Source organism: Rhodamnia argentea, chromosome 2 (assembly GCF_020921035.1).
Source record: "Rhodamnia argentea isolate NSW1041297 chromosome 2, ASM2092103v1, whole genome shotgun sequence".
Taxonomy (NCBI): domain Eukaryota; kingdom Viridiplantae; phylum Streptophyta; class Magnoliopsida; order Myrtales; family Myrtaceae; genus Rhodamnia; species Rhodamnia argentea.
This window is the reverse complement of record NC_063151.1, coordinates 2,680,779-2,707,409: the sequence shown is the minus strand read 5'-3', so window position 1 is coordinate 2,707,409 and position 26,631 is coordinate 2,680,779. Positions and strand designations below refer to the sequence as shown.

Sequence of the window (26,631 nt, the reverse complement as noted above, 5' to 3'; positions counted from 1 at the left end):
CACATCGATTGGACCTTTTACATAATTGATTGCGAAACACTCGGTCCACACGGATGGAACGCTTCAATTTCAAGGACTAAAGAGGGATGACTTTTAGGGAGTCGAGCCTAACGAGTCCAACTCGCCATGAATTCGAGACCACCGACCTTTTCCAAAACCACAAATCGGCGTTTGATGAAGCCAGCCTCAAGAACTCAAAACATACCTTGAAGAGTGATGAAGGAATCGAAGGAATTCGCATTTTCGTGCTTCTATAAAAACCAATACTGAAGCAGGGCGGACTTCCTCGAGAACAATTTTTTTTTTTTTGTTCCCCATCATCTCCTCCCATGTTGGAATGAATTAGAAAAACGACAGGATTGCAGCTTCGCCGAATAGTGATCGGAATAAACAATCAGAACGGTCGTTCTGTGCGACTGTGACCACGTGTTTTGGGTAGCAGAAGTTGCAGAAGCCTTCACTTTTCTCGCATTCACAAAACACAGAGCAAAAGAATCAACTCATAAAGCAAAGCACCAATTTTGATTTCGTCTTCAGATTAATTGGCGGAACAACAAGAACAAAACGGTAATACGATCACGATCTCTCTCTCTCTATAGTCCTATAAAATCTTTCGTCATAATCATCGTTCGCGAATCTCAAAAGTCCTTGAGAATTTTCCGAACTTGTTCGAGGGTCACGAACAGCACGACGGTGAACGGACCCTGCCTGGAGATGGTGGGTATGAACCCCTTGTACAGGGCCAGCGGCCCCTCCGCCCTGATCGTCTTCATGGCGCAGTCCAGCGCCCCGGCGTACGGCGGCGCCTGCCCTGGCTCCACCTTCATGTTCATCACCCGGGTCTTGATCACGTCGATTGGGTTCGACGCCACCGCCGCCACGAACCCCGCCGTGAAGCTCGCCGCCACGTGGGTCCCGAGCCCGTCCCGCATCGCCCCGCTCTCCAGGATCGCCTCCTTGACCTGGTCGTAGGTCGCGAGCTGGGAGGCCGTGACCACCATGGCACGGTTTACCGTGAGGCTGGACCCGCGCCAGAGGCTCGCCACCCCCTCCTGTTTCGACATGCTCGCAATGGCGTCCACCACGCTCCGGTAGTTCCGGCGCTGGTGCACGGGGAGCCGCCCGTCCGCCTGCATCCGGACCATGGCCACGTCGGCCGGGTTGCCGACCATCGCGCCGACGGCTCCAGCCACGAGACCGGCGGTGATCTTGCGGATCAGGGGCATGCTGTTGGTCCCCGGGTCGGACCACTTCTGCTTGAGGATGTCGTAAAGCCCCATGCGGGTGGTGGAGTAGAGGGTCTGGCGGAGGACGGTGGCGGAGATGCCGGAGAAGAGCGCGGGTACGCCCTCGGTCCGGACGATGCGGACGCCGACGGAGACAAGACCCACTCGCCGCGGCGGCGGGGGAGGAGGAGGAGGAGGGGGATGCGCGTGGGGGAGGCGGATGTGGGTGGCGGAAATCGCCGGGGAATGGAAGGCGAGGGCGGGCCGGAGGGCGTGGGCGGCCTGGTGCGGAGCGGGGAGGGACTCGCCCTGGAGCTGCATTCGGACCTTGATGAGGTCGAGCGGGTGGGTGGAGCAACCAGCAACAATAGAGGCGACACCGCCTTCGACGAATCCCTTGACACCCATGATGGCACCCGACAGCTACAAAAAGACTCTACCTTTCCGAGGAGACAGAAAGGAAGGAAGGAAAGAAATCAAAGAACAGGCTTGGACGGAGGTTTTCTGTGGGTTGGGGTTAAGAAGACCAGTAGGAACTGGGGTTCATCTCACTGGAGACGAGGAGGCGGGAATGGAGGCCGTAAGCGGTGGAGGAGGAGTGAGGGGCGGTGGGTCTCTGAGACATAAAAGAACGGAGCTTTGAATCTGGTTTCTACTGCGGGGGTTGAGAGATGGAAGAGGAAGGAGGAAGAAGAGAGAATATATATATATCGGGCGCCGAGAGAGAGAGAGGAAAGAGAAGGGAAGGACTCAAAGGAGATGCCCTACAAATTTGGGAATCCAAATTGGGTTTAGAGGTAGGACTTACGCGCTGTGGGATGAGGGGGAAACGAAAGCGCAACTGAGACCGGTGGTTTCTGATTTTCTTGTTGGGGTGCTGAGAACTGAGAAGGTTCCCCCTCTTTCGTTTCACTTGACTTTGACGCTACTCTTGGCTGGTTCTTCTGGCTTGTGGCCGTCCCAAACTTCGATTCACATCCGTCCGCTCCATTCGTGTGAAATCCCATTTTGATCTGTGAAAGTTGTTCTCGTTGGCCCACCACACCTGAGTATTCCACTAACATGCTCTCATTCATTGTTGGGGCTCAACCGGATTGTGGACCGTAAACGAGTGTCGGTGCCCAGGCCGGGAGAAAAATTATTTCAAAAAAGTCCTAAACTTATTGTATTTTTTGCTCATTTAATTGTAAACCTTTTGATTTCGTCAATTGAGTCTTAATTTTTTTTTTACATTTTGCCAATTGAATCTATCTAGTTAATTTTGGCCTGAAATCGTTAGTGTGGATGCTAGCCATCCTAAATGGCATGGCCGACATTGACGGGGCCAAAAGTGTAATTCAGCACGTTTACCTCGATTCAACGTCTTTGGCCGTTTCACGGGGCCGGAGTCCATTTGACATTTCCAACCAAAGTTAAGAAGGCCATTTTGCCCTTCTTGCCAAGGACGACGAATGGCACAAGTTCTAGATGGACTTGAGGCTTTTTCTCGCTTTGGAGTGGGTCAACTACTCAAAAGAGTTTCAACACGAGACGAGACGAAAGGCAATTTGCGCGTCCAGACTCTCGCATCGATGGGACGCGGCTCGGTTCCGACTTCAGCAGTTGGACTTCTTGGGAGCTTTTCATTGACTCGGCAAATCACATGCGCCTCGTATGAACTTGCGCACCAAAGACGTGCCCTTCGATCCCTTCCAAACATTCACACGTCCTACGGGAAATACACAATTCACCCAATATCAGGAGGAGCAAGCACTTTCGGAATCGGCACGCAAATATAATTGGTCGGCCCCTAACCCCCTTCTCTTGCGGGGTTCTGTTATAGGCCCGACGGAGGGCCTACACGGGTCAGTGTTCGATCTTATACCTGTAAGCACACAAAGTCATCTCGTGTCTAGTGTCCTACTTGTCCAGCTAGACTCGTTCCGGGCTCGACTGGTTTTGTGAGGTCGAGACGAGGTTTAGGATGCCCGACGCCTAATTAGATCCGCTAGAGCCGTTCATTTGCATTCAGTCAAATTCTACTGACACGTTGCGTTGATTAGGCTATGCACCACGAAAAAGTCAATTCACCGGTTCTAGTCCGATTACAGGAGAGAGAGTTTTTGATTGCCATGACAACGATGGGTATAAATGGGGGGGCCGACTTGATGTTGCAATTTGCAATCCAACTAGTTCGGGGCTGGAAATGTTCTTCCATACGGCGATTAGAAAAAGGAGGAGGAAAACGTTGACAGACAGTTTTGGGAAAAAGGGAAAATCTAAAAGAGAGTCGGACGAGCACGGTAGGAAAAAGGCGAAATGGTGGAGAACGTCGCCTGAGAGATTCGAACTCTCGCGGGGAAACCCCATGTACTTAGCAGGCACACGCCTTAACCACTCGGCCAAAGCGACGCTTCCTGAACTGCTTCGTCCAAATTATTCATAATATTTTCATAAATGACAAAGGCGATCGACCTTGAACGGTGGAACGAGATAGAAACAACCCCTCCATTTATTATCTTTGGACGATGAAGCTCGTGAATAGTACAATTACAATGCCGAAAGAATGTCAAAAACGTCGAACACAAGAGACGATGATTGGAATGAAAAAAAAAAAAAAGAGGAATGACACAAATTTGCTGGACTCTCTTTTCTCTATCTCTTCTCCCCCTCTCGAATCAATAATTAAAAAGCAGACGCAACCACGCACACGGAGACACACACGAACGCAACAGAATACAAAACGGACCAAACATGAGAAAATTTGACGAACGAACGAACGAACGAATCGAAAGTCAGCCCCACCACTGGTGCACGGCAACCCCCTCATCCCTGAGCCTTCCGTAGAGAGCCAGACACTCCCAGTACGCCCTCCTGCTCCTGTCGCTCATCCTCTCCACACCCTTGGGCTTGCACTCCAAGAACAGCTCGTCCACCAGCCCTATCGCCTTGCTCTTCACCATCTCCTCCACCACCTCTGCTTCCGCCTTCATCACCACGTACTCCTCCTCCTTCACGTTCTTCTTCAGCCAATCCGACATCCCCACCTGATCCGCGGCGGCCCCCGCCCCCACCACAACTTCCTTGCTCGAGCCCGGTTCCTCGGCCACGGTCTCAATCTTGTACATCTCGAAGTCCAGGTTCCTCGTTGGGTAGTTCTTCGCGAACCATGCGGTGCTGCTGCTGCCCCCGTCCTTCTCTGGCAGCCCCACGTCGATGAACACGCGGCGCGGGTAGCTCTCCAGGGTGTCCCCCATCAAGTCGGGGAGGTACCTCGTCCTCTTGAAGTAGGCCCTGGACCTCCTCGAGGCCGCTCGTGGGGGCTCGAGGAGCACGTCTTCCAGGTTCTGTAGCGCCGCCTTCTTTTGCTCCGGGGCGAATCCGCATAGCCGCCTTTGCGTGGCCGAGTTTGTCATTTTCCTCTCGTCAGTTTTCCTGATGGCGAGGACGGTCGATTCAAACTTCCTAATGTAGGCGATCTTGTAGTTCGGGGGCACATAGAATTGCACATTAGGGTCTTTGCTTAGCAGCATCGCCGCCACTCCGCCAACCTTTAGGGTTCGATCGATGAATTCTGCGGAAGAAGTAAAATCGGTTGTGAAGGCGAAGGCGAACATGTTGCTCGGGATCGAACTTTGTCGCTCTAAGTCGGTGATGGAAATACGATCCATCTTATTGCCGCCTGGAATAATAGAGGTATCAATGGACTCCTCGTACCCATTGCTCAACAGGGCAACACTATCTCCGCTTTTCAATAAGCCTTCGTTTGCTAAATCTTGGAAAAGCAATGGCAACATCTCCAAGTTGGCAGGATCGTATACTTGCCGATCGACCTCGGAAATGGCTTGATAAGAATCAACTGATCTCTTTAAGCCCGATTTCAACCAAGAGAACGATGCGATGATGAATGCTAGAACCAGTGCACGGGCAAGAAACATCAAGACCCTCGAGGTAGGGAGCTTGATGATCAAGTACTTAGATCCATAAGCATCGAAGCCAATGCCACCGACATCGAAACGTTTGTACCTTTTTGGGCGCTTCGGTTGGGAATCCTTAGCCAATCCCAAGGCCATTGTCTCCGAATTCCAAAATTTAGCCAGGCGAGAAACACAGTCGTGAGGAGGACGGATGAAACTTGCAGAACTTTCAGAGGTGAACGAGATCAGGCGGTATCTTATGAGAAGAAGAGCAAAGGAGCAGGAACTTGTGAACAGAATAGGACATAAAGGAAAGCGAAATGACCCTAAAGAAAAATTTGAGATCTGAAAGCTACTAAGAAAGGCAAAGAAGAAGAGGGAGGAGGGGAGGGCTCGATCGACAACAACACTTAGCGGGTGCAAAATCTGGCCGCGGTGTGGTTTCCACCCACAAGAGCGACACGGTTGCTTTGCTTCGACGACAACAACAACAACTGCCTCAGACGTTCCACCTCCATTTCCTCGACCTCGCGCATAACCCGTATCAACAAACGGCCCGCTATCACCAAGACTCGGGTGGTTCTAGCGACCCATCGAGGATATTAGGGTTACAAAGATCCCTATGGAAAGGACATGGAAGAGGTCTCCTTTTTTTTTATGGTGCTTTTTTTTTTTTTTTTTGCTATAACCGGGAAGACACGACACACAGAGAGAGATAGAAATGGTGGGGTTGAGGTACTCGGAAGTGGAGAGAGGGGGATGATATAAGGAGATGAGGAGAGGAGAGAGGAGAGGGTTTGCGTTGGTAGGTTAAAATAAGAGGCGAAGTTGTATTGAGCTTAATTTAGGGTTGATGACAACGAGAAACAAGTTAAGCCATTGTTGCTGGAAGGGGGAATTCTTATCAACTTTACAAAAAAATTTTGTCTGAATCATCAGCTGGAATGCCCTACAAAATCGCTGCGTGGGTTTTGCGTGTAAATCAGTATTGATTAAGCTGTTCATGCACGAAAAAGACAACTGCTTACCATAATTATCTCGAAAGATTTTCCCATGACAAAAAAAAATTGGTTTTTTTCTTCCGTTCGGATAACTATCGTTTACCGAATTTAAACCAGGGCGTGAACGTTTATAGCTTTGCATGCATCGCCATGTTCGTGCATACATACATACATGCCTTCGTACGAGGTTTTGATGAGAATTTACGGACGAGAGTAGTGCCAATACCAAACTAAAATCACTCGATAATCCGTGTATATTACAAAATGTACATTAGGGCATAACCTAATAAAATAGTATAAGGGGTAGGCCAACGAGGGCTTTTTTGCCAAGTTCATTTATCATATCCCAGTCACCACATATATGTTTGAACGACCATATGCGCATTATATCTCTACAAATTACTAAACTGAAAATAACCCATATATCTTTCCTCGTGCTCTATATCTACCACAGCTAATTACTACCAGGCCGCTTGCTACCACCACCTCGAGTGAAATCGCCATGAAGCGCCATATTCGACGAACAACACCGACGACGTCTCCTCCTCGTCTTTATTCGGTGATTGTCATACCCTCTCCTTAGCTGTTTCTTCCTTCCACACAACCATCCTACCTTCGCTCTCCACCATCCACGCATGCCTTTTCTCTTCCCGCACACCGTGCTTCTCTTCGTCGAGCCCCGACTAAGCTCGAGGAACCTCGACTAATAGAGATCCGAGTTTCGATCCTGCCTCACATCAAGTCACAAAGAGGTTTGAGCCTCGTCCCCATCATCATTCAAGCAATGGCGGGGGGACGGAGAGAGCAAAAGAGAGAGTGAGCTTGTGTTGTGTTTGTAGCGAACGAAATACAACGAGAGATAAACAGTACAATCCCATTATGCAAGTAGGCAAACATGAATAGCAAATTGTAGGCATGCATGATATTTTTTTTTTTTTTTAACCGATGTGCCCGCGCGACCGGTGAGCTATGGCTCAAACCGGCGGTGTAGCACGACTATTCCTCGGGGGAGGCTAGCGCAGCATCCCACCGCCACGACCTCCCACTTAAATCACCGACGCCTACGAGTTTCGAACCTAGGACCTCTCGTGAAAAGAGCTGGGCTCAAACCATCGCGGCCACCGATGGGTGGGTGTAGGCATGCATGATATTTCAACACTCATATTTTAATAATTAGACAAGAACCTACAACTTCGGCCCAAAAAGACGAGCCTACAAGGGCTTTCAAATATCATATAAAGTTAACATCATCAAAGATCTTAAATTGTACCCACCGAAACACTAATATTCCAAACATTTTTTTTTGGGGGTAAGTAACCGAACATTTTTTTTGTGTCATCATAAATCTAAAATTATTCTTGTAACTAGAATATCCTCTCTTTTTTTGTGTCACCGAAATCCTTGAACTTGTACTAGTGTGATAAGATTATCCTCTATCATAGTTCTGTCCAAGATGACCATTAAAATTCTAACATGGGGGCTTCCATGGACAACGACAGCAAACGAAGCTGATATGGATTAGGTGTGGCTTTAGTCTAATCCAAAGCGACGTCGTTTCTTGAATTATGTCCCTTCGAGGGCTATAAAATTCGCCAAAGTGACAACTTGCTCATCATGGAGGTCCGATTTTTCGAGATAATTAAACATTGACAAGTCATTACCTGAAAATATGAGTTCCCAGTGGATTTTCGACACATGCAAATCATATCTTTATCGAACCTACAAATGTATGAACGATTTCTCTTTGGATTAGAATAAATAAACGTCAAATCCGTGTCAGCTTCATTTATCTACCATCGTATACGCAAGCCGCCGTGTTGGATTTTTAATGCCCATCGTAGAAAATACTATGATGAAATGTATTTTTGGATCACGATACAAGTTTGAGGGTATTTGTGACACGAAAAAAAAAAAAATAGTTTGGGCTGTTGGTTCGATAATAGGCAAAGTTTTGAACATTTTGTAGTAGGCGAAGGTGTTTTTGTCAAACTGATACAAATTTGAAGTACAAGTGACATGAAAAAAAGTTCAGGGTATTAATACCATGATAAATATTTAGGATTTTTTGTGGAAGACAGATGATATTTTTGTCACGCTGGTAAAAATTTGGCAGCTTTCGTGGCACAAGAATAAATATGAGGTATTTGTATTCTAGTGGGGGTATAATTTAGGGTTTTGGATGGTATTTCCCTGTTGTAAGTCGGGGCTTCTCACAAGTGGCCGGCCAGGCTTCTACTAGGCTCGATCTGAACTTTACGAGCTAGAGTTTTCTAAGAAAAATTAATCCAAGTAATCCACTTCTTTCTGGGATGGTCAAGGCTTAAAGACGAAGTTTTAAGAAATAATTATATTGAAAAGAGCTTCTAGTTCTACTTATCAACTGGCGATCTTTCAAAATCCAAACATAACCAGGAAATAGATAGAGATACAACGAGACATAAATAGCGTACAATAAAATCCCATTACACAAATAGGCATACATGAATCGCAAATTGTTGACATACATGATATTTTGACGCTCAGATTTTAACAATTAGACAAGAACCTACAAGTTCGGCCCCACAAAGATGAGGCTAAAAGGGCTTTCAAATATTATAAAGAGTTAATACCATCAAAGATCCAAATTAAACGCGCTGTGACACTAATATTTCGAAGATTTTTTTTGTGTCATCAGAAATCTCAAATTATACCTACAACACCAATACCCTAATTTCTTTTGTGTCGCTAAAATCCCTAAATTGTGCTCATAGTGACACTAATTCATCCAATATTTTTTTTCGTGTCACTGAAACACTTAAACTTGTACAGGTCTGATAAAAATATCCTCTGTCATAGTTTTGTCCAAGACGGCCATTAAAAATCCAACCTAGTGGCTTGCATGGACAACGACTAGGAAACGAAGCCAATGTTCGTATGGTTTTAGTCCAGTCCAAAGATTATCGTCGAAGTGACAACTTGTTATTATGGAGGCCTAGTTTTTCGAGATAATTAAACATTGATAAGTCGTTACCCAGAAATATGAGTTCCAATTGGACTTCTGACATATATAAACTATATCTTTGTCGAGCTTGCAAGTAGATTAACAACTTCTCTTTGGATTAGGCTAAATAAATGTCAAATTCACGTCACTTTCATTTATCTGCTATTGTCCACACAAGTCGCCATGTTGGAATTTTAATGGTCGTCTTAGATGATACTGTAATGAAAGGTATTTTTGGATCGTTGGTACAAGTTTGAGGGTATTTCTGACACGCAAAAAATAATTTGGGGTTTTGATTCCATAATAGGCAAAGTTTTGAATTTTCTGTGGCAGGCAATGAGTATTTTTGTCACACTATACAAATTTGGAGTATAGGTGACATGAAAAAGTTCAGGGTATTAGTATCACAATGAATAAAGTTTAGGATTTTTTGTGATAGACAGATGATAACTTTGTCACACTAGTACAAAGTTTTGGTGGTACAAGAATAAGTTGGGGCGGTATAATTTAGGGTTTTGGACGGTATTATAAGTCGGGGCTTCTCACAAGTGGCCAGTTAGGCTTCTACTAGACGCGATCAGAACTTTACGAGCAAAGTTTTCTGGGCCCGAAATCTAGAACTTGCGAAGCAAAGTAATTCACTTCTTTCCGGGCTAGTCAAGGCCTAAAACGAAGTTTCAAGAAGTAATTATATCGAAAAGAGCTTGTCGTTCTACCTACCAACTTGCAATCTTTCAAAATCCAAACCTAACGGGGAAAGATATAGAGATATAATGAGAGATAATCAGCGAACAGTACAATCCCATTATACAAGTAGGCATACATGAATGGCAAATTGTTGGCATACATGAAATTAGGTACTCAGATTTATTAACAATTGGACAAGAACCTATAAGTTCATCCCAAAAAAGACGATCCTACAAGGACTTTTCAATATGGAAAAATGATACAAATGGTCCCCAAACTATCTCAATGTGCAATATATGAACTTTTAATTTATTCAATTTGGTTCATGAACTTTAGCCAATTGTTCAATGTGGTCCATAAACGTTTGGTGTATGTTCAATTTATCCCTTAAACTATATGAAAATGTTCAATGTTATCCCTAATCTTGAATTAATGGAAGGACAATGTTGAATATTTTCATACGATTCAGGAAATACATCAAATATGTACCAAAAGTCCATTAACCATTTTGCAATTTAAAAGCATAGGGACTATATTACACATTATGCCAAAGTTCGGGAATCGCATTTATCAAATTAAAAGTTTAGAAACCTCATTGTACATTGAGCCAAAATTCAAGGACTATTTGTGTCATTAAGCCTTCAAATAGTAGACCATCAAAGACCCTAAATTATACACTGTGTAACACTAATATCACAAACATTTTTTTTGTGTCATCAGAATTCTCCAATTATACCCACTGTAACACCAAAAACCCTTAATTTATGCTCACAGTGACAGTAATACCTAAACTTTTTTTCTGTGTCATTGAAACCCTTAAACTTGTACCAGTGTGACAAAAATACCCTTTGCCGTAGTTCCATCCGAGATGGTCGGTAAAAATCCAACATGGCTGCTTGCATGGACAACAAGCAAACGAAGCTTATGTGGGTCTGGTGTAGCTTTAGACTAGTCCAAAGTGAGTCATTTCATGAATTATGTCACTCCGAAGACTCTACAGAATTGCCAAAGAGACAACTTGTTATCATGGAGGTCCGATTTTTTTTTAGATAACTAGATATTGAAAGTCGTTACTTGGAAATATGAGTTCCTATTGGATTTTTGACGCATATATACTGTATATGTGTCAAACATGGGCAAAAAGACACCTGAAGTGTCAATATCTATGTACGTAGCTCCCTTTGATGTCAATATTGTTTTTGGATCACTTAAGTGCCAAATCGGAGAAAAAACGATCACTTGAGTGCTAATTCCGGCAAAAAACAATCAATTAAGTGCCAATTCTAGCCAAACAAGACACGTGACTTTTTTTAAAAAGGCAATACACATGGCAAAAAAAAAAGACAAAAATTAAAAACAATTTCCACATAATATTGAAAAAAAACTGAAAAAGCTAAATAACTAAAAAATAAACTAAAATTAAGGGAAAAAAAAAAGCAGATATCAATTGTTGCTGTGATAAGGACCACCGATGCCCCACCACCAAAGGCAATGGCCTACGGGGGTGGGGGATGGGCCGGCGACCCTCACCGGTGGGCGGCGAGGGCTCGACCTCGCAGATTTGGGCGAGGTTAAGCCCTATCCGGGTTGGGCAACGCCGGCCTTGTCGCCATTGCCGACGATGGTGGGGCGGCGGTGACGGAGGCTGTGTAAGCCCTCGCCTCTGCCAACATCTGATTTCAATTTTTATTTTTTTATTTCCTAGCTTATTTTTTATTTTTTCTAATATTAAGTGGAATTTTTTTAAAAATTTTTGGCTTTTCTTTTGCTGATTGGGATCCTCCGGCAAGCCACGTGGACGCCACGTAAGATTTCCGGCGATGTCCATCGGAGTTGGCACTCTAGGTGTCCTTTTGCCGTCGAACCTGCAAATGGATAAACGATTTCTCTTTGGATTAGGCTAAGTAAATGTCAAATTCACGGCAACTTCATTTACCCGCCGTCGTCCGCCCAGCTGTCATGTTGACCTTTCGATGGTTGTCTTGGATAATATTGTAATGGAATGTACTTTCTGGATCTCCGGTACAAGTTTAAGGGTACTTACGGCACAAAAAACAAAAGGTTTGAAGTATTAGTGTCATAGTGGACAAAGTTCATGATTTTTTCTGGTAGGCGAATGGTATTTTTATCACAATGGTACAAATTCGGCAGTTTTGGTAACACAAGAAAAAATTTAGAATACTGGTATCTGAATGAGTACGATTAGGGCCTTTTTTATGGTATTTTCCCTATTGTAAGTCGGGGCTTCTCTCAAGTGGCCAGCCAAGTTTCTATTGGGCCCCATCTGAACTTTTCGGGCTAGAGTTTTCTAGGCTCGAAATCGAGGCCTGGCGAATCAAAGTAATCCACTTCATTCCGGGCTGGTGAAGAGCTAATAATAAAGCTAGGGGTAAGTTCGGGCATGACAAACATGCTTCGGTATCTTTTGGGATACCTGTCCGAATCCGACCCCTCGCTTTTCTCACTTCTGTTCAGATGTTTAACTCATTATTTCGCTTGCTGATGCCAATGGCATTGTCCGTTTGTCTTTCCAAGTTCTTCCTAATATTATTTGCAGTTCTGAACGTCTTAAAAAATGTTGGGACCGAAGAGCATGCCGATCTCAAGATCAGAACTCAATTATAGCTGGACGGACTGACCCAGTCGGCGCATCGCGCGCTAATCACGACACGGCGATCCCTGCTTAGTGAAAGAGTGGTGAACGCCATAAAACGGCGTCCTACTTTCATTCAGCAAAATGTCCAAGGGAGACGCTCGTTGAGGCGTAGTCAAATTCATAGATTGTTTCGGTTGGACGGCCAAATTAAACTCGGACACGAATCGCTAGTGTTGCGCTTCTCATCGACCGCACAACTGTATGCATTCACGAGACAACATCGTACCCAACAAAACCAAAATTCATCCACGTCTTAGTAGTTGCAGCACCTTTTGCAACTTCACCTGTAAGGATAAAGAGAGACGAGAGAGAGAGAGAGAGAGAGAGAGAGAGAGAGCAGAGAAGTAGAGAAAGAACATATGTCACACTCAGCTCGTCACGGGCAAACTAGTTGCAGAGCTCACGGGCAATCCCTATTTGGGAATTCGTCACGTCGTACATGATCCTCGTGTTCTGCTGCTGCAGATTGGCTACGACATTCAGCACCGAGTTCACATTGCTGGGCGCCGCAGCCATCGCCAAGCACGCTAGCGATCCCGAGCTGCTGTGTATCAAGCTGTTCTCCAACGGCAGCTTCCAATCCAAACCCGGGAAGTGGAACGTGATCACCGGCGCCGTCGTCTCGCTGGAGGCTGTGAAGCACGTGTCGAAAGCTCCCAGGCTTGAGAACGGCCCCTGCACTTGCTTTCGGAACTCATCCCGTGTGGCGTTGTACAGGGGCTCCACGAATCGGGTTATGACCGTGCCCGAGTCCATTATGGTCCCCGCCCCAGTGTTGGGGTCGAAGGTGAGGAGTTTCGGGTCCACGGGTGTCAAGACCCTGCCCACGCTTATGCCGGTGAGGTTGACGTAGTAGAGGGACGGCCGGTGCGGGTTACGGAGGAGGGGAGTAGTCCGGATGCTCTTGGGTTGGCCGACGGGGCCAAGTTTGAGAGAGCCCGAGAAGTAGTAAGATTTGAAACTGGGGAGGCAGTAAGAGAATATGCCAGAATAGAGCGATCCGGTTTGGGACAACAATGACAAGGGGCCCCGACCCAGACCCAACAACCCTTGGGGCGGAATCGACCCGCCCGAGACTGCACCGATGCATCCAAAAGCATAATCGGGAACGACATCCTTGCCCAAAGTGAGGGAATCCTTCACGAGGGTAGCCGAAAAGGACGAGTCTCCGCCATAGGATTGGTTGAAGAAGCACCCACCGGATCCAATGGTGGGGCACTGGAACCCACGGACCTGAGTGCATCGGGGCATGGAGCAATCCAACGACCCATAAGTGGAGGATGTGTTGGGTGAGAAGGTGGCGGCGGAGCAGCCAACGCAACCGCTGCACGGGACCCATGCGGCATCGTTGCTCGTGTCTAAGACCATAACCATGAGTTGACCCGGAGTGCCAATTTTGACCCGGACCACGTAGTTGCCAATGTTAAGGGTCTGCTGGCCCGGAGCAATGGGCACAGATGTGGTCTTTTGGGCTACAAGGGTTGACAAGTACTCGACCCGTTCCGGGTCTTTCAAGGCCATGTCAAGGACCGTATTGACCCAAGACTCGGGCTTGGGAGGGTTGAATGGCGAACATTTGCCATAGATGTGGATGACCGACAGATCCGAATTGTCAGACGGCGGATCACAAGGAGAAGTGGCTATGGCACTTGAGATGAGAAGAGCAAAGAAGAGCAATGAAGAAATGGTCAAGTCCATGACTAAGGGCACCTTGGGCTAGAAGGCAAATTGCACTCCATGCATGAGACGTATGAGACCTATATATACACATGAATTTCATTGAAGACCAACAAGTTACCAAAAGGCCCTCCAATAATTGCTACATTATTGATTGGCGACTCAAGGTTAGGACAAATTTGGAGGAGTTTCAGGTCACGGTGGGAAGCATTATGAGCTGTGTTCAACATGAGAAACTTGATGGAGGGGATAGGGAAGTGAGAGGGACAAATGTGGCCCAAGTTGAAGGGAGAGACCGCAGCAAGAAGACACCGTTCGGCTCTTTTAAATATCACGAGGCTTGGGTACAAAGAGAGAAAGAGACCATCGATGCGAAAGTCCAAGAACAGCGAAACTATAATGATCCCGAAAGGAATGTAGGTATCTAGTTAAGATGAAATATAGAGGCTTCTATTGGAGATATGCGAGAAAGGCCACAATGGATAAGCTTGTAGCGGTTGAAAAAGGAATTTTAGAGGAAGACGGACAATTTCCCAACATATATCTATCATTTCGCAGAGGGAAGAGACAAACTTGAATGACATGTTCAAATACCGAGACTTTGTACAAATTTTGTTGAAAAAAGAGAAGAACTCACTCTCTAAACTTTAAGCTAAAGTGGGGACTATTCTGGCAAATTTTTTTTTTTGTTCGTTGGTGGTGGGGTTGGGCGGGGGACTATTCTATTTGATATTAATTCAAGAAGAGTGTAGCTCGGAAACCTTGTTTTTTATTCCTTTGCGCATTTTCAGTACAAGTGAAGAAGTCGTCTATTCCAAATCTACAATTTAACACTGTTAGCTCAAGTTGGCGAGATATCACCGACGCTTCGAGTGCGTGGATCTGTTAGACATGGACTCCCGTGAACGATTTCTTAAAGCACAACGTAACAACGTTTAACCGTTGTCGTGATGTGGTGATAGAACGGACGCGGTCGGTCACGGGTGCATGGCGGCTTTCTGATGGGCCGGGTCCACTCAGACGTGTTTCTTTACTGCAGATTCATCATAATGATTTGAGCATCCTTTTCTGGGGGAAGGGGACTGTTGGGAGTATATGGAATCAAATCATTCCGGACAAAATAAATCCCGAATTAACAACATGGTTTAGCCCCCGATGCTGGCCAAATCCTGCTGATATTTCTGCCTCGAGGAGTCAGATTGGATCTTTATTTAGTTCCAGCAAATCAGCCTGAGATATTGCATGTCCCTGTGATATGATTCTGATCCGTTTCACACTTGCAACTTGTTTTGAAGCCTATAAGCATCCTCTGAGAAGTGAGAACCCAAAAAAAGAGAGCGAAAAAATGACCCAGACTCCCGTGAAAACTTGGATGGTCAGCATTTTTTAATTCGTTCTCTTTTACTATTGAAGAAGTTTAGACACCCGGGAGATGAAATGGAATGGAAGGACAAGCAAAGAATTGTGTTACTTCGAAGCATGTGTAAGTTCGTATTCTTGCAAGCTCCATCTTAAGCAATTTGGAGCTTTACTCAATCCGTTTCCTTCGCTAAAGAAGGGACACACAAAAAGCAACATATCTACAGAGAAAAGAATGCAATGGAACCAGGTGAAAAGACAAGATAAAATGAATGGCACCGTCAAGAACAAAGTCCTCCCACTCTGAACTTTCCCAATGGTTTCAGATGAGAGGCCCCACCCTTACTCACGAGAACCCCAATGCAGAAGCGCATAATTCAGATTCCAAAGGCAGGTTGTCAGTTACTGAAGCACATAAAAAGCCAGCTCAAGTACCTTCAAGAGTACAATTTTACTGAAAATCCTCATGACATACCATAGAAGTAAAAATTTGTTACTGCTTGCAGTGTACAACAGCATATATCTTACCTCTATATGGTTTTGCTTCGAGTTCAAGAGGCATAGGCAATTCGGAAATGAGGAGAGAAAAGTACAAACAAAGACCACAGCTAAAGAGTGAGCAGATTGCACATCATTATTCTTAGTGAACATCCAGCCCAATCTTCAATGCAAACAGAATCAATAAATGGGATAGAACACACGCACAAACATACACAGCAGAGTGTAAAGTACAGGAAGCAACAAGAGGAGACAACAAGTACCCTCGGTATCATCATAATTCTTCTGATGGTTTGAAGATTGGTGTTTTGGTATATTGGCTCCTGCTGCAAACCCAAACGACAACAGCTCCAGAGTTTCAATGAAGCATGCTACGACAACAATAACATGATCCTACATTGTGTGGCCACAGGGCATGAAAAGGGTGCAGCTGCCAAAAGGGAGGAAGAAAAAGAGGTACAGCAATAATGAGCTATTAAAGCAACCCAAGAAAATACAAAAACGAAACAACTAAATCAGAAAGTTAAAAAGAAATTTAAAAAAAAACAGCCTAATTAAACATTAACAGACGCGAATAGTGGCCCAAGCCAATATGAACATCGAGGATAAAGAGATGTTCTCCACCCAAAATAACTGTATGAATACTTTTCCAATTTCTATATGCTCTAGATTTAAAGTTTAATCTAGTGGACATTTGCCTTGGTTTAAGCTGATCAAACTTTTTTGGGGCAGGTAAACTGGAAACGGTTCTAAAAGTACTGGAAGAATTCTTGCCCATTCTTGAAGTTATCTTTATCCAGCCTTACTTCTTAGGTTTATTGCTTAATGATGTACTTCTTCCATCATTGAAGACCCCCCCGAAATAAATAACGTCCGTGTAAAAAAGGAACTATTCTTCAGTCCAGTGACTTCATCGAAGGGCTTCTGGGGTAGTTCCTCATGCACATGAACGTCAGTTTTATTTTCAAGTACAATTATGTTGCACCGAAAGACAAGTTTATCTACGCTACTTGCTGCTGCCTTTTGACAAGCAGACTTATGCAGCACTCCACATTCTGTAATATCTAAGAGAATCGACCCTTTTGAAAGTGAAGTTAATACGTCTGATGTTAAAAAACACATTGCATTTTGCCTAATGCATAAAGCTGTAGGCTGCATATTCAACTCAGCGCAGTTCAATCTAGATGCTAGATATGAATGAAGGGAACCATAAAGTTGGGTCTGTTAGAAAGTTCATTCTAAAGCTTGAGCAGATGTGGAATACTTTTAACACCCCTCACGCTTGCAAGCAGGTCTGACCACGCAAAATAAACAATGGTTCTGATATCATGTTACAAAGACCAATTCAAATACTTAAGCTAATGAGTGGAGGAAGGCTACACGATTATGAGGGTCATTGAAACTTCATAGAAAAGAGACATGAGATACATTAATGTGTCAAATATGTACTTAATTCACCAAAACAATATGTGCAATACCTAGGAATAGTGTCAGGTTTACAGAGGTGCTTTATGCATCAAGCGATCAACTTCTGACAGTGCCAAATTTGGTGCGACTGACATATAACATTTAGACATATCCTCGAGACAAGGAAACAGAAGCAATATGATATACCCATGCACAACGGTTCGACTGATAGTGCCAAATTATAGGCTACCGATATGGTAAAATTAGATGCATCCTTGGGGGAGAGGGAACAAGCAATATCAGAAAAAAAAAATGCACAATGTCTCAACTGATCAGTTTCCTCTCCACAGTATGCGAGAGCAGTCGCCAACCTAATTGCTGATTGCTAGAGTAATAAATTCAATAACAGTCAAAGAAAGCATATACTAAACCAATCAACAAGTCTTTATGAATTTGACCACAAAAAAAAAAAAAAAAAAAAAAGAAGAAGTCCGTATTGAAAACAAGTTCTCAGGACAATAAGAGTTCAAAATCAGCTGCTGCTATCAATCTGAGGTTTAATTCCATCTCTTGGACCTAACATAAGACCTCCAGAAAAAGATCAAAGAGGCAGAAGCATTGCCCATCAGACTATATGAAAAAGTTTGCAGGAGGTTTGAATTCCATATGACTTAATGCATTATTTAACGATACAAGATGAACACGAGTTGGATATATTGCTTGAATTGCATGTCACAAGAACATCGTAGTAGACACTAAACCCAAGAAGACAATGTGCACATACCAATGACCATTAAAACCAAGCCTGTGTTTCCATGAATAACAACAATATGATGCTATGGAACTGCACTTTACTTAATGAGTTATGACAGAGACAGATTAAGGATTTATAACACTCATCAACACTAGTACAAAGAAAAACTAAACAATCAAGATAAGCGTAAAAATATATGCAAACCTATTTCAGCTGTCAGCAATCGCCTTTTCCCTTGACTATGATCACAGGGCACTGCACGTGATTGGTGCAGTAGTTGCTTACGCTTCCCAAAAACATCCTGTCAAAGTTCCGTGAGTATATACAAGATTACCTGTTGATCCATTTCCTAATAACTTTAAGTTTTTGGGTAAAGAGTGTGTCGCATAAGATATTACTCAAGTCTCAATTCCTCGTGACTTGTTTAATTTTCATATGCCCATGTATATGCGGTTCCTGTTTGTCTCGTTCCCCTTTCATCAATTCCATTTTCCCATCTTGGATCAATTTGCACGTGAGAGGGGGTGCTGATATTATCCAGCACTTGTATATGGAGTTCGTATAGTTCTTATGTATATAGTCTCCCTCCACCTTATACTTTTGCTTCAGAAATTTTAACATAATTCATACTTATTCCGTCAATTGATTACATCCACATCTTATCTGCCAATGTGCAAGGGTGTCACGAGGCGAAATGTTAAGAAATACGCCACAAGTACATTGTTGGTGAGTTTAGCTTCCTCGCAGTTTTCAAAATTAAACAGTTTATCTAACATTTAACTTATGTCTTAACACCGCTACAAACCATTAGAAGAATGTGCTAGCTTAGATCAGACAAAATGATAAAATCATGCATTTTATCATATTAGGAGGTCATCTCCAAAACTTGTCCATGGATATGATCTTATTAGGGTTCAACAAGGACGATAAAACTTACTAGCTCCATCCGACAAAATGAATGTGAACTAGAGGAAAACACGACTTAGATGTGCCACTCGTCCAAATTTACAGAAAACAGCAAATTAATCAACCATATGATCATCTGATGTCAAGGACCAACCTTTTGATAGGGCCAAAAGCTCGAGATCCCATCACTAGCAAGTCGGCATTCAATTTTTCCACAACTTCACATATCTTTTCCTTTGGATCCCCAATCGCTACTTCTGTCTTAATGTTAACCTGCATCGAAAGCAATATGCAGAAATTCAAAACAAAAAATCCTGTAACAACCGATGCAAGACCTATCAAGAGAGCCAGAGGTCCACAAAGTACGCAGTAGCACTTAACCAGGCATATATACAATGTTACACTCACAAACCACACACGGATAAGTTTCGGACATGGTCATAGAATTACTGCACGAGCGTTTCCACCAAAACACAGGGAAGACTGGAATGCGCACTGCCACAGATGTCTCAACTGGGTTGCAACTATTCAGAGTAGATTAAGGACAAAATTCTGGCAAACAGAAACTGCTAGTTCAAACACCACAAGCTATTTGACGGAAAAAAAAAAAAAAAAACACTACAAGCTACGCCTCAAATCTGTGCGATGGAGAACTGTGGCATATCTTGCACTGCGTACTTTACAGAACACAATAAATGCAATCGAGCTACCTAACAAAGAAAATCATAAGTCAAAACAACAGCGTGATCGCTACGAAGATGAAGATGCTAACGTTGTTATCAGAGCATATTTCCATGGCGTGATCCAGTATGGCCTGCGTGATCCGCTTCTGGTGCGCCTCGATCGCCGCCGTGAAAGCAGGCACCTCCAAATCACCTATGACAAATCAGCCGATTGAACTAAAAGAAGTAACCAAAAAAAAGTAGAGAGAACAAGGGAAATAGTCGAGCGCGAGGAGAGGGTGTACTAACTGGGGCCGCCAAAGGGGATGGCGCCGGGACTGAGGCCGGCGACGATGGACGGCGGAGACTGGACGTGGAGGACGACGAAGGAGGAGGGGGACGGGGAATCGGTGGGGGATCGGAGCTTGAGGTTGTCGATGGCCCACCGGAGGGCGTTCATGCTCTCCTCGCTGCCGTCGACGGCCACGACCACGCACCCCAGATTGCTCGTCATCGTTCGCTCCTCCTCCTCCTCCTTCACTTCGAGGGAAATGAACGCGAACTGTTCAAGTTGATGGTTTTGTTTGCCTTTTATATTTATTTCTACATATATTCTTTAATTATGCTGGCTTTTAGTGTGCCCAATGGGCCTAATACCTTCTCCCAATAGTTGCGAGGGCGAGGCATGATTTGGCCGGTCCTCACGAGCAGTATCAAATTAATTCACTTTTCAGATTTTCTTATTTTACTTATTTTATCAAATTCGTATATTTATCTTGAATTTATGTAGTCCTCTTTTTTTTTTCATATTCCAATTCTAGATTCACATGTAAATTTTTCACAATTTTTTGGAACTTCATAGTTTAATTTCGCAAGGAAGTAGAAGAGAACCTTTTTTTTTTTTCCTGCTCAATTATAAATGAACTTAGGTCAATATTTCACAATAATTATAAAAAAAAAAAGGGTGGCACTTTTCCACTCTCACTGTGGCTAAAACATTCCCTGTCACAATGTTTTGACAATTTTAACCTTTGTGGATCCCACGTTTTCAAAGCATTCTTCCTTTTCTTCTCTTATTTCTCTTTTTTATGCCACTTTCCTTCTTATAATTTATTTTTATGTTCTCTCTCATAAAACACTCCTTTCATGCCAATAATAGACAAACTTTTGACACCCCAACATTTGTCATGAATTTGACCCAAAAAAAAAAAAGAAAGAAAGAAAAATGTTCGTCACTAGCACAAAATAAAAGTTTGTCACCGGCACAAGCAATTGACGTAGTTGAAGCTCGGATTTGTAGAAACATATTCCTTACCGAACTAGTACTCTTTTATATCCAATTCTTCAATTCCAAACTATTGTAAGTGAAAAAACCCATCTCATAGTTCTCCATTCTTCACCCTCATTCCATCTCTTTCGCTCCTTGTTATTCATTTTCCCATTTTGCATCAAACGCTTTGATTGATCGACCATGAAGACAAGAAGAACCCCCATTGAAGATTCAAATCCATGAGCTTAATTGTTTGCCCAAGTCCTCGTCAAGCTTATTAGCAATGTCTACTTTTCCATCTTAATCTTCTTGGTCCTTATCGTCGCCGTCATTGTTGATTCGCCATCACCTACCTACCTCCGGATCTATGGCTAGAATTTGCCCCTATCTCACTAAGTTGTTTACGCAAACCAAGAGTGCCACCTTCAAGAACGACAATCCTCTAGACCAGCGAGGATTTGGCCCTCCTCGCCCCCGTGGTCTCTCTTTCTTCTATGCCGATCTCTATTGCCGAGCCGTCATCTCAAGCAATTGAGAGGGATGAATAGGTGATTGCAAACTCAACCCTCATGTCCAAGCCCTTAGGCGATGAGGAGGCTCCATTATTTGTTAATTGTTCAAATTTATGTGTTTTTGTCTCCGTTAAGAAGTTCAATGCAATAGCCTTTAGGTCAATTGCGTACTTGGGTATCGAACTTCGGTTAAGGATTGAAAATGAATGAGTGCGACGTGGCCTAGATGATAAGTGAGAGAGGCGACCGCAAAGGAGAGTGTTGTTTTTTTTTTTTTTCCACAAAACTATTAAGCCTTGAATTGTGGTTGAATTAAGAGGGACAGAGAGAAGTAAAAAGTAAGGAGGAAAATGGGACCCACATGAAAAAACAAAAGTAAAAAAAAAAAAATGACACCATAACCAAACAAAATGGATGCTTAAAAAAATTGGAACCCACAAGGGTCAATATTGTCAAAATACTTTAATTAGGAGTGTTTTAGCCAAAGTGAGAGTGGAAAAAGAACCACAAAAAAAAAATTATAAACTTATTATGCAGATGTCAATTCGGTCCCAAATATTCCAATTTATCCAATTCGGTCATAATTTTTTTGAAAATTCATCATCCTTCTAGCTAATTTTGGTTGGAAACCACTGATGTTTCTGAAATTTTTCTTTTTTTAGTGGAAAAAAAAAAGATTAAAAAAAGATAAAAATTTCATATTTCTTCTTAATTGCAAAAATTTTACGTTAGCACCGGCCATGCCACGCAGGATGATCGACATTCACGTTAGCGACTTCCATTTAATATTGGGTCGAAAGGACTGTATTTATAAATTGTCGAAAAGGTTTAAGAATAAATTGATACATTGGAAAGTAGTTATTTGCCTTGTAAGTTGTTGCTGTAGTCCCATTAGAAGACTACCTCGTTCCTCTTGTTTGTGCTCGTTCTGTTTACATAAGCACCTGTTTCTCGACAGAGTGGCATTGGCCTTCCCTTGGTCGAGTTCGAGTGGTATTTCGTGTTCTGTCCGATTGGATCTTGGTCGTTTGCTGTCGGGATGGGCCGCACGGGTCGTCTTCATCAGTAGGTCCTGGACCTTGATGGATCGGTGACAGATTGATTTCATTAGGAAGCCCGCCTTAAGTTATTGCCTTAGCCAATCGAGTTCCTTCTGGAATGCCCACGTGTAAACGTCAGTCTTATAACAATTTTCAAGAACAAATCGTCAAATCCTGCCACGAACATGTGCTGTGACTTTGGGTAGTCCTGTAGTCTATCATTCTTCTGGCGGAATGTTCACAGGCCGATAACCTTAGACCGGTTGAATCCCCTCCCCCAGATGCTACCAAGCAAAATATTTTTCTTCTGCTGACTTTGTATCATTAGTTCGTGTACCATCTCGAGTATGACCCTTTAGGGCTAAAGGGAAACATTACCAAAAACGCCATATACGTACTGCAATTGTGCCAATTTAGTCCTAAACATTTTGTAATTGTGTTAATTCAATCCATCCGGTGAATTTTGGCTAGCCAATGCTTCACAATTGCAATACGTGTCGGGCTTTTTTGGTAATTTTTCCCTTTAAACCCTAAGGTGGGAGACCATCGTTACATATATTAGTTGTATCATCTCGTGCAACAATTTACTAGAGCCAAAAAGGGATCGAGAAGAATTTTACTCCCACCCAACGTGATCTTAAGTAGCTACCATTGTGCTTAGACCTAATAACTCCTAAACATATTGTATTTGTACCAATTCAGTCCTAAACTTTTTGCATGTATGCCAATTGTATCCATCCGATCAATTTTAGCTGAAAATCTCCGACATGAATGTCGACTATCCTACATGGTGCGGCGGGCGGTGACTTGGACATTTTATTTGTTTTTTAAACAGAACTTTTAAGTTTCTTCTTTATGTTTTTTTATCATTTCATTTTGGTCGGCAAGGTGACCCTCGCCCATATCTTGTGAGTGCCTTTGTTGTACCACCGGCCTCGGCGACCGGCGAGAGTAGCGACCCTCACCAGCTAGAACGAAATGAAAAAAATAAAAAGTTTAATTTTAAATAAATTATTAAAAAATATCAACGTAAGCGATTTCCAGTCACAATTTGCTGGATTGACTTAATTAGCACGAATTCCAAAGGTTTAGGATTGAATTGGTCGAATTAAAATATTTAGGACTATATTGACATCAACATAATAGATTTATGGGTTTTTATGTACTTTTTCCAATCGAGATCTCATGCTTCTCGAATTAAAACACGCATGGGATTCCCATTGACTTGCTGATTCCCGTTGACTTAGATGTGCTTATGAGAGAGAGAGAGACAGAGACAGAGACGGAGACAGAGAGACGTGCATGAACAAGATATGTGGTCAACATCGTGTAAACCTCTCACCAAATGTGGCTTAAGTACATCTTAGATCGTAATTGATTTGGGCATATGCCATATGGTGACGGAATATTCTAGACAAGGACCCTATAACTTCACAGATGAACAGACGTAAAGATGTGAAAGACCATAGCAACACGCACACAATTTCTTTGTCCCTTTGTCAGATCTTTGTCGTTCCCTTCATCCTTGTGTTCCTTCCGAGAAGAAGAAGAAGAACAACAACAATAATAAGTAGACAACGTTGGACGTCCAACTAAAGACGCATGAACGCCTAAGTCCAGTCCCAACTAGGCAATTGAATATGCATTTGCACGAGCCACGAGGCAGTTTCTCAGCTTTTGGAACAAAAGCAACGACAGCCTCAGTTCCATTTGTCTCCTTCTCATTCGGATCACGCATAGGGCCAAAGGCACCATGCATGCAGAACCACCAAGAACGGGGCAAGCTTTTGACGCGAGGGTTGGCTAACAAATGCGAGAGCTTCTGCGTTTTGAGACAAAACCAAATGAAATCTACTTCGTTTGGCCACTTCCGGTGTGGCTCTCCCTTGCCAATTTGCCATAGATAGATGGATTTTGCTTGCGGACTGAGTTTGAGGGAAAAAGAATAGGATCTCCCACAATAGGTTCGACCTAAACTGGAGCCCCATCAACACCAACCAGAGTTGGCTGCTGATCAGTACGCACAGAAAATCAAAAGCAAAATCCACCGTGGGACCTCCAAGTTTTAACCCTCGTGTCCTAGAGAGAGCAATGTTATCTGTACTGATGATCCTGTGATCAAATGGAGGAATATATAGGATGGAGGGTTAAGGTGGGTGAAAATGTCCTTAGCTTGCTGTGAAATTTCCAAAGTGGGTGGCCTTAATTAGAATCCTATCTCGCGTGTCCGGAGTAATCGCCTTTGACAATAAAACTGCACATATGCGGTAAAACATCTTTTGTCACTCGGACGCTCGTCGAACTTTGTGACGATGCTGCGACAGTGACGAGTTATTCTGTAAAGAGAGAAATTGGTGATGCTCAACAAATCTAGTTCAATGTTAACTGATTTCCCAAGTTCGCACGTCGTCGTCATATGAATGTAGCTATATGATTTCATCTTGTTGTTTTCGAGAGGGAATAGTCATACCAGATGCCGCAAATTTAACATAATTAGAGTTATTCTCCTTGGAGAATGAGTCGAGCGCAAGATGTCGGTTAATATTTACTGCACAGAAGAGGTAATATATGACACGATCACGTTGATTCTCGTTACCAGCTGTCGACTTTCATATTTGACGTTTAGAGAGTGAATTATAAAATAACGTGTCTATATAACAAGTTTTGGGGTAAGTGCACCTGGAATGCCACAACTTGTGTAATGAGCTCACTTACGTGCCATAACTTTTTTTTTTTTTACTTAAATGCCACTACTTTTAAAAATCGATCATTTGAGTGCCGTCGGCGATTTGGCTCGCTGAAAATCCTACATGGACACGGGAAAATCTGACGTGACATTGTCGGTAAGTTTTTTTTTTAATTGTTAAAAATATATTTTGGAACATCCTTATTTTTTTTATTTTTCTCTGTATTTTTGTTTTGGTTTTTTACATTAGTCGGCAAGGGTCACCGGCGACCCTCGCCACCCACGAATTCGTCTCCGAGGGGCGAGGGCCGCCTCATCCTTGGCCATTGGGGCTACGACGTCCATGGGCGAGGGCCATTGTGTCCGGGTCGGCCCCGGGCGAGGGCGCTAAGGCCCTCGTCAAATCTGGGTGAGGGCACTCGTGGCCCCGCGGGCCATGGTCGCGAGGGCCCTCCCGCCGTCGCTCTCGATCTACTAGGCAAGGGCGACCGTGGGTGAGGGCGTTACGGTCGTCACCTGGTTTGGTCGAGGGCCTTTGCGGCCATGGCCGGGGGGCCGTGAAGGCCCTCGCACATGGCCACGATGGCCCTCCCCCATGGCTATCGTGGCCCCGCCGACCGAGGGCCTCGCCCCTCGATGACGGATTCGTGGCCGGCAAGGGTCACTAGTGGTGACCCTCGCCAGCCAATGTCAAGAAACCAGAAAACAAAAGAAAAAAGAAAAAAAATATAAAATAATGATAAAAAAAATCCACACGTGGCAAAAAAATCAATAAAAAATCCATGTAAGACTATTTGTCGGAAGTGGCACTCAAGTGATCGATTTTCCTCCGATTTGATACTCAAGTGAGCGAAAAAAATGCACTCAAGTGAGTACCGTACACATATTGTGGCATTCGCGGTGTACTTATCCCTCCAAGTTTTAACCCTTGTGTCCTAGAGAGAGCAGTGTTATCTGTACTGATGATCTTGTGATCAAATGGGGGAATATACAGGATGGAGGGTTAAGGTGGGTGAAAAAGTCCTTAGCTTGCTGTGAAATTTCCAAAGTGGGTGGCCTTAGTTAGAATCTTATCTCGCGTGTCCGGAGTAATCGCCTTTGACAATAAAACTGCACATATGCGGTAAAACATCTTTTGTCACTCGGACGCTTGTCGAACTTTGTGACGATGCTGCGACAGTGACGAGTTATTCTGTAAAGAGAGAAATTAGTGATGCCCAACAAATCTAGTTCAATGTTAACCGATTTCCCAAGTTCGCACGTCGTAGTCATATGAATGTGGCTAATATGATTTCATCTTGTTGTTTTCGAGAGGGAATAGTTATACCAATTTAATGCCGCAAATTTAACACAATTAGAGTTATTCTCCTTGGAGAATGAGTCGAGCGCGAGATGTTGGTTAATATTTACTGCA

At 43.7% G+C, this 26,631-nt stretch overlaps 4 protein-coding genes and 1 non-coding gene across 8 annotated transcripts in view; all 5 read right to left on the bottom strand.

The window, feature by feature from the left end:
• Positions 1-503: 503 nt before the first annotated feature.
• On the bottom strand, positions 504-19,696 carry LOC115749845 (mitochondrial uncoupling protein 5-like). The gene is made up of 2 exons (XM_030686836.2): positions 19,643-19,696; positions 504-1,651 (listed from the first exon to the last, which is right to left on the bottom strand). Exon 2 carries the CDS (start codon positions 1,632-1,634, stop codon positions 639-641), a length of 996 nt encoding a protein of 331 aa, XP_030542696.1. The 5' UTR covers positions 1,635-1,651; positions 19,643-19,696; the 3' UTR covers positions 504-638.
• Positions 3,536-3,617, bottom strand: TRNAS-GCU. The gene has a single exon. It is a non-coding gene; the product is annotated as a tRNA-Ser (tRNA).
• LOC115749843 lies at positions 3,975-5,985 on the bottom strand. Its single transcript, XM_030686834.2, has one exon. The coding sequence runs from the start codon at positions 5,276-5,278 to the stop codon at positions 4,001-4,003; it is 1,278 nt and encodes a 425-aa protein (XP_030542694.1). The 5' UTR covers positions 5,279-5,985; the 3' UTR covers positions 3,975-4,000.
• Positions 12,620-14,362, bottom strand: LOC115749842 (aspartyl protease AED3). Its single transcript, XM_030686833.2, has one exon. It carries the CDS (start codon positions 14,142-14,144, stop codon positions 12,834-12,836), a length of 1,311 nt encoding a protein of 436 aa, XP_030542693.1. The 5' UTR covers positions 14,145-14,362; the 3' UTR covers positions 12,620-12,833.
• Positions 16,092-26,631, bottom strand: part of LOC115749813 (universal stress protein PHOS34) — a 27,057-nt gene continuing 16,517 nt past the window's right edge. Inside the window, exons 2-6 of one of the 4 annotated variants that reach the window (XM_048275079.1) lie at positions 20,019-20,241; positions 19,820-19,923; positions 19,202-19,320; positions 18,346-18,442; positions 16,092-16,410 (exon numbers count right to left, since the gene is read on the bottom strand). In XM_048275079.1, coding sequence (XP_048131036.1) covers positions 18,358-18,442; positions 19,202-19,320; positions 19,820-19,923; positions 20,019-20,223 — 513 coding nt within the window. In that variant the 5' untranslated portion in view covers positions 20,224-20,241 and the 3' untranslated portion in view covers positions 16,092-16,410; positions 18,346-18,357. Of the gene's footprint in view, positions 16,411-16,957; positions 17,036-17,068; positions 17,964-18,345; positions 18,443-19,201; positions 19,321-19,819; positions 19,924-20,018; positions 20,289-26,631 lie in introns of those variants that run through there. The other 3 variants (XM_030686786.2, XM_048275080.1, XM_048275081.1) reach the window with 3 other exon arrangements.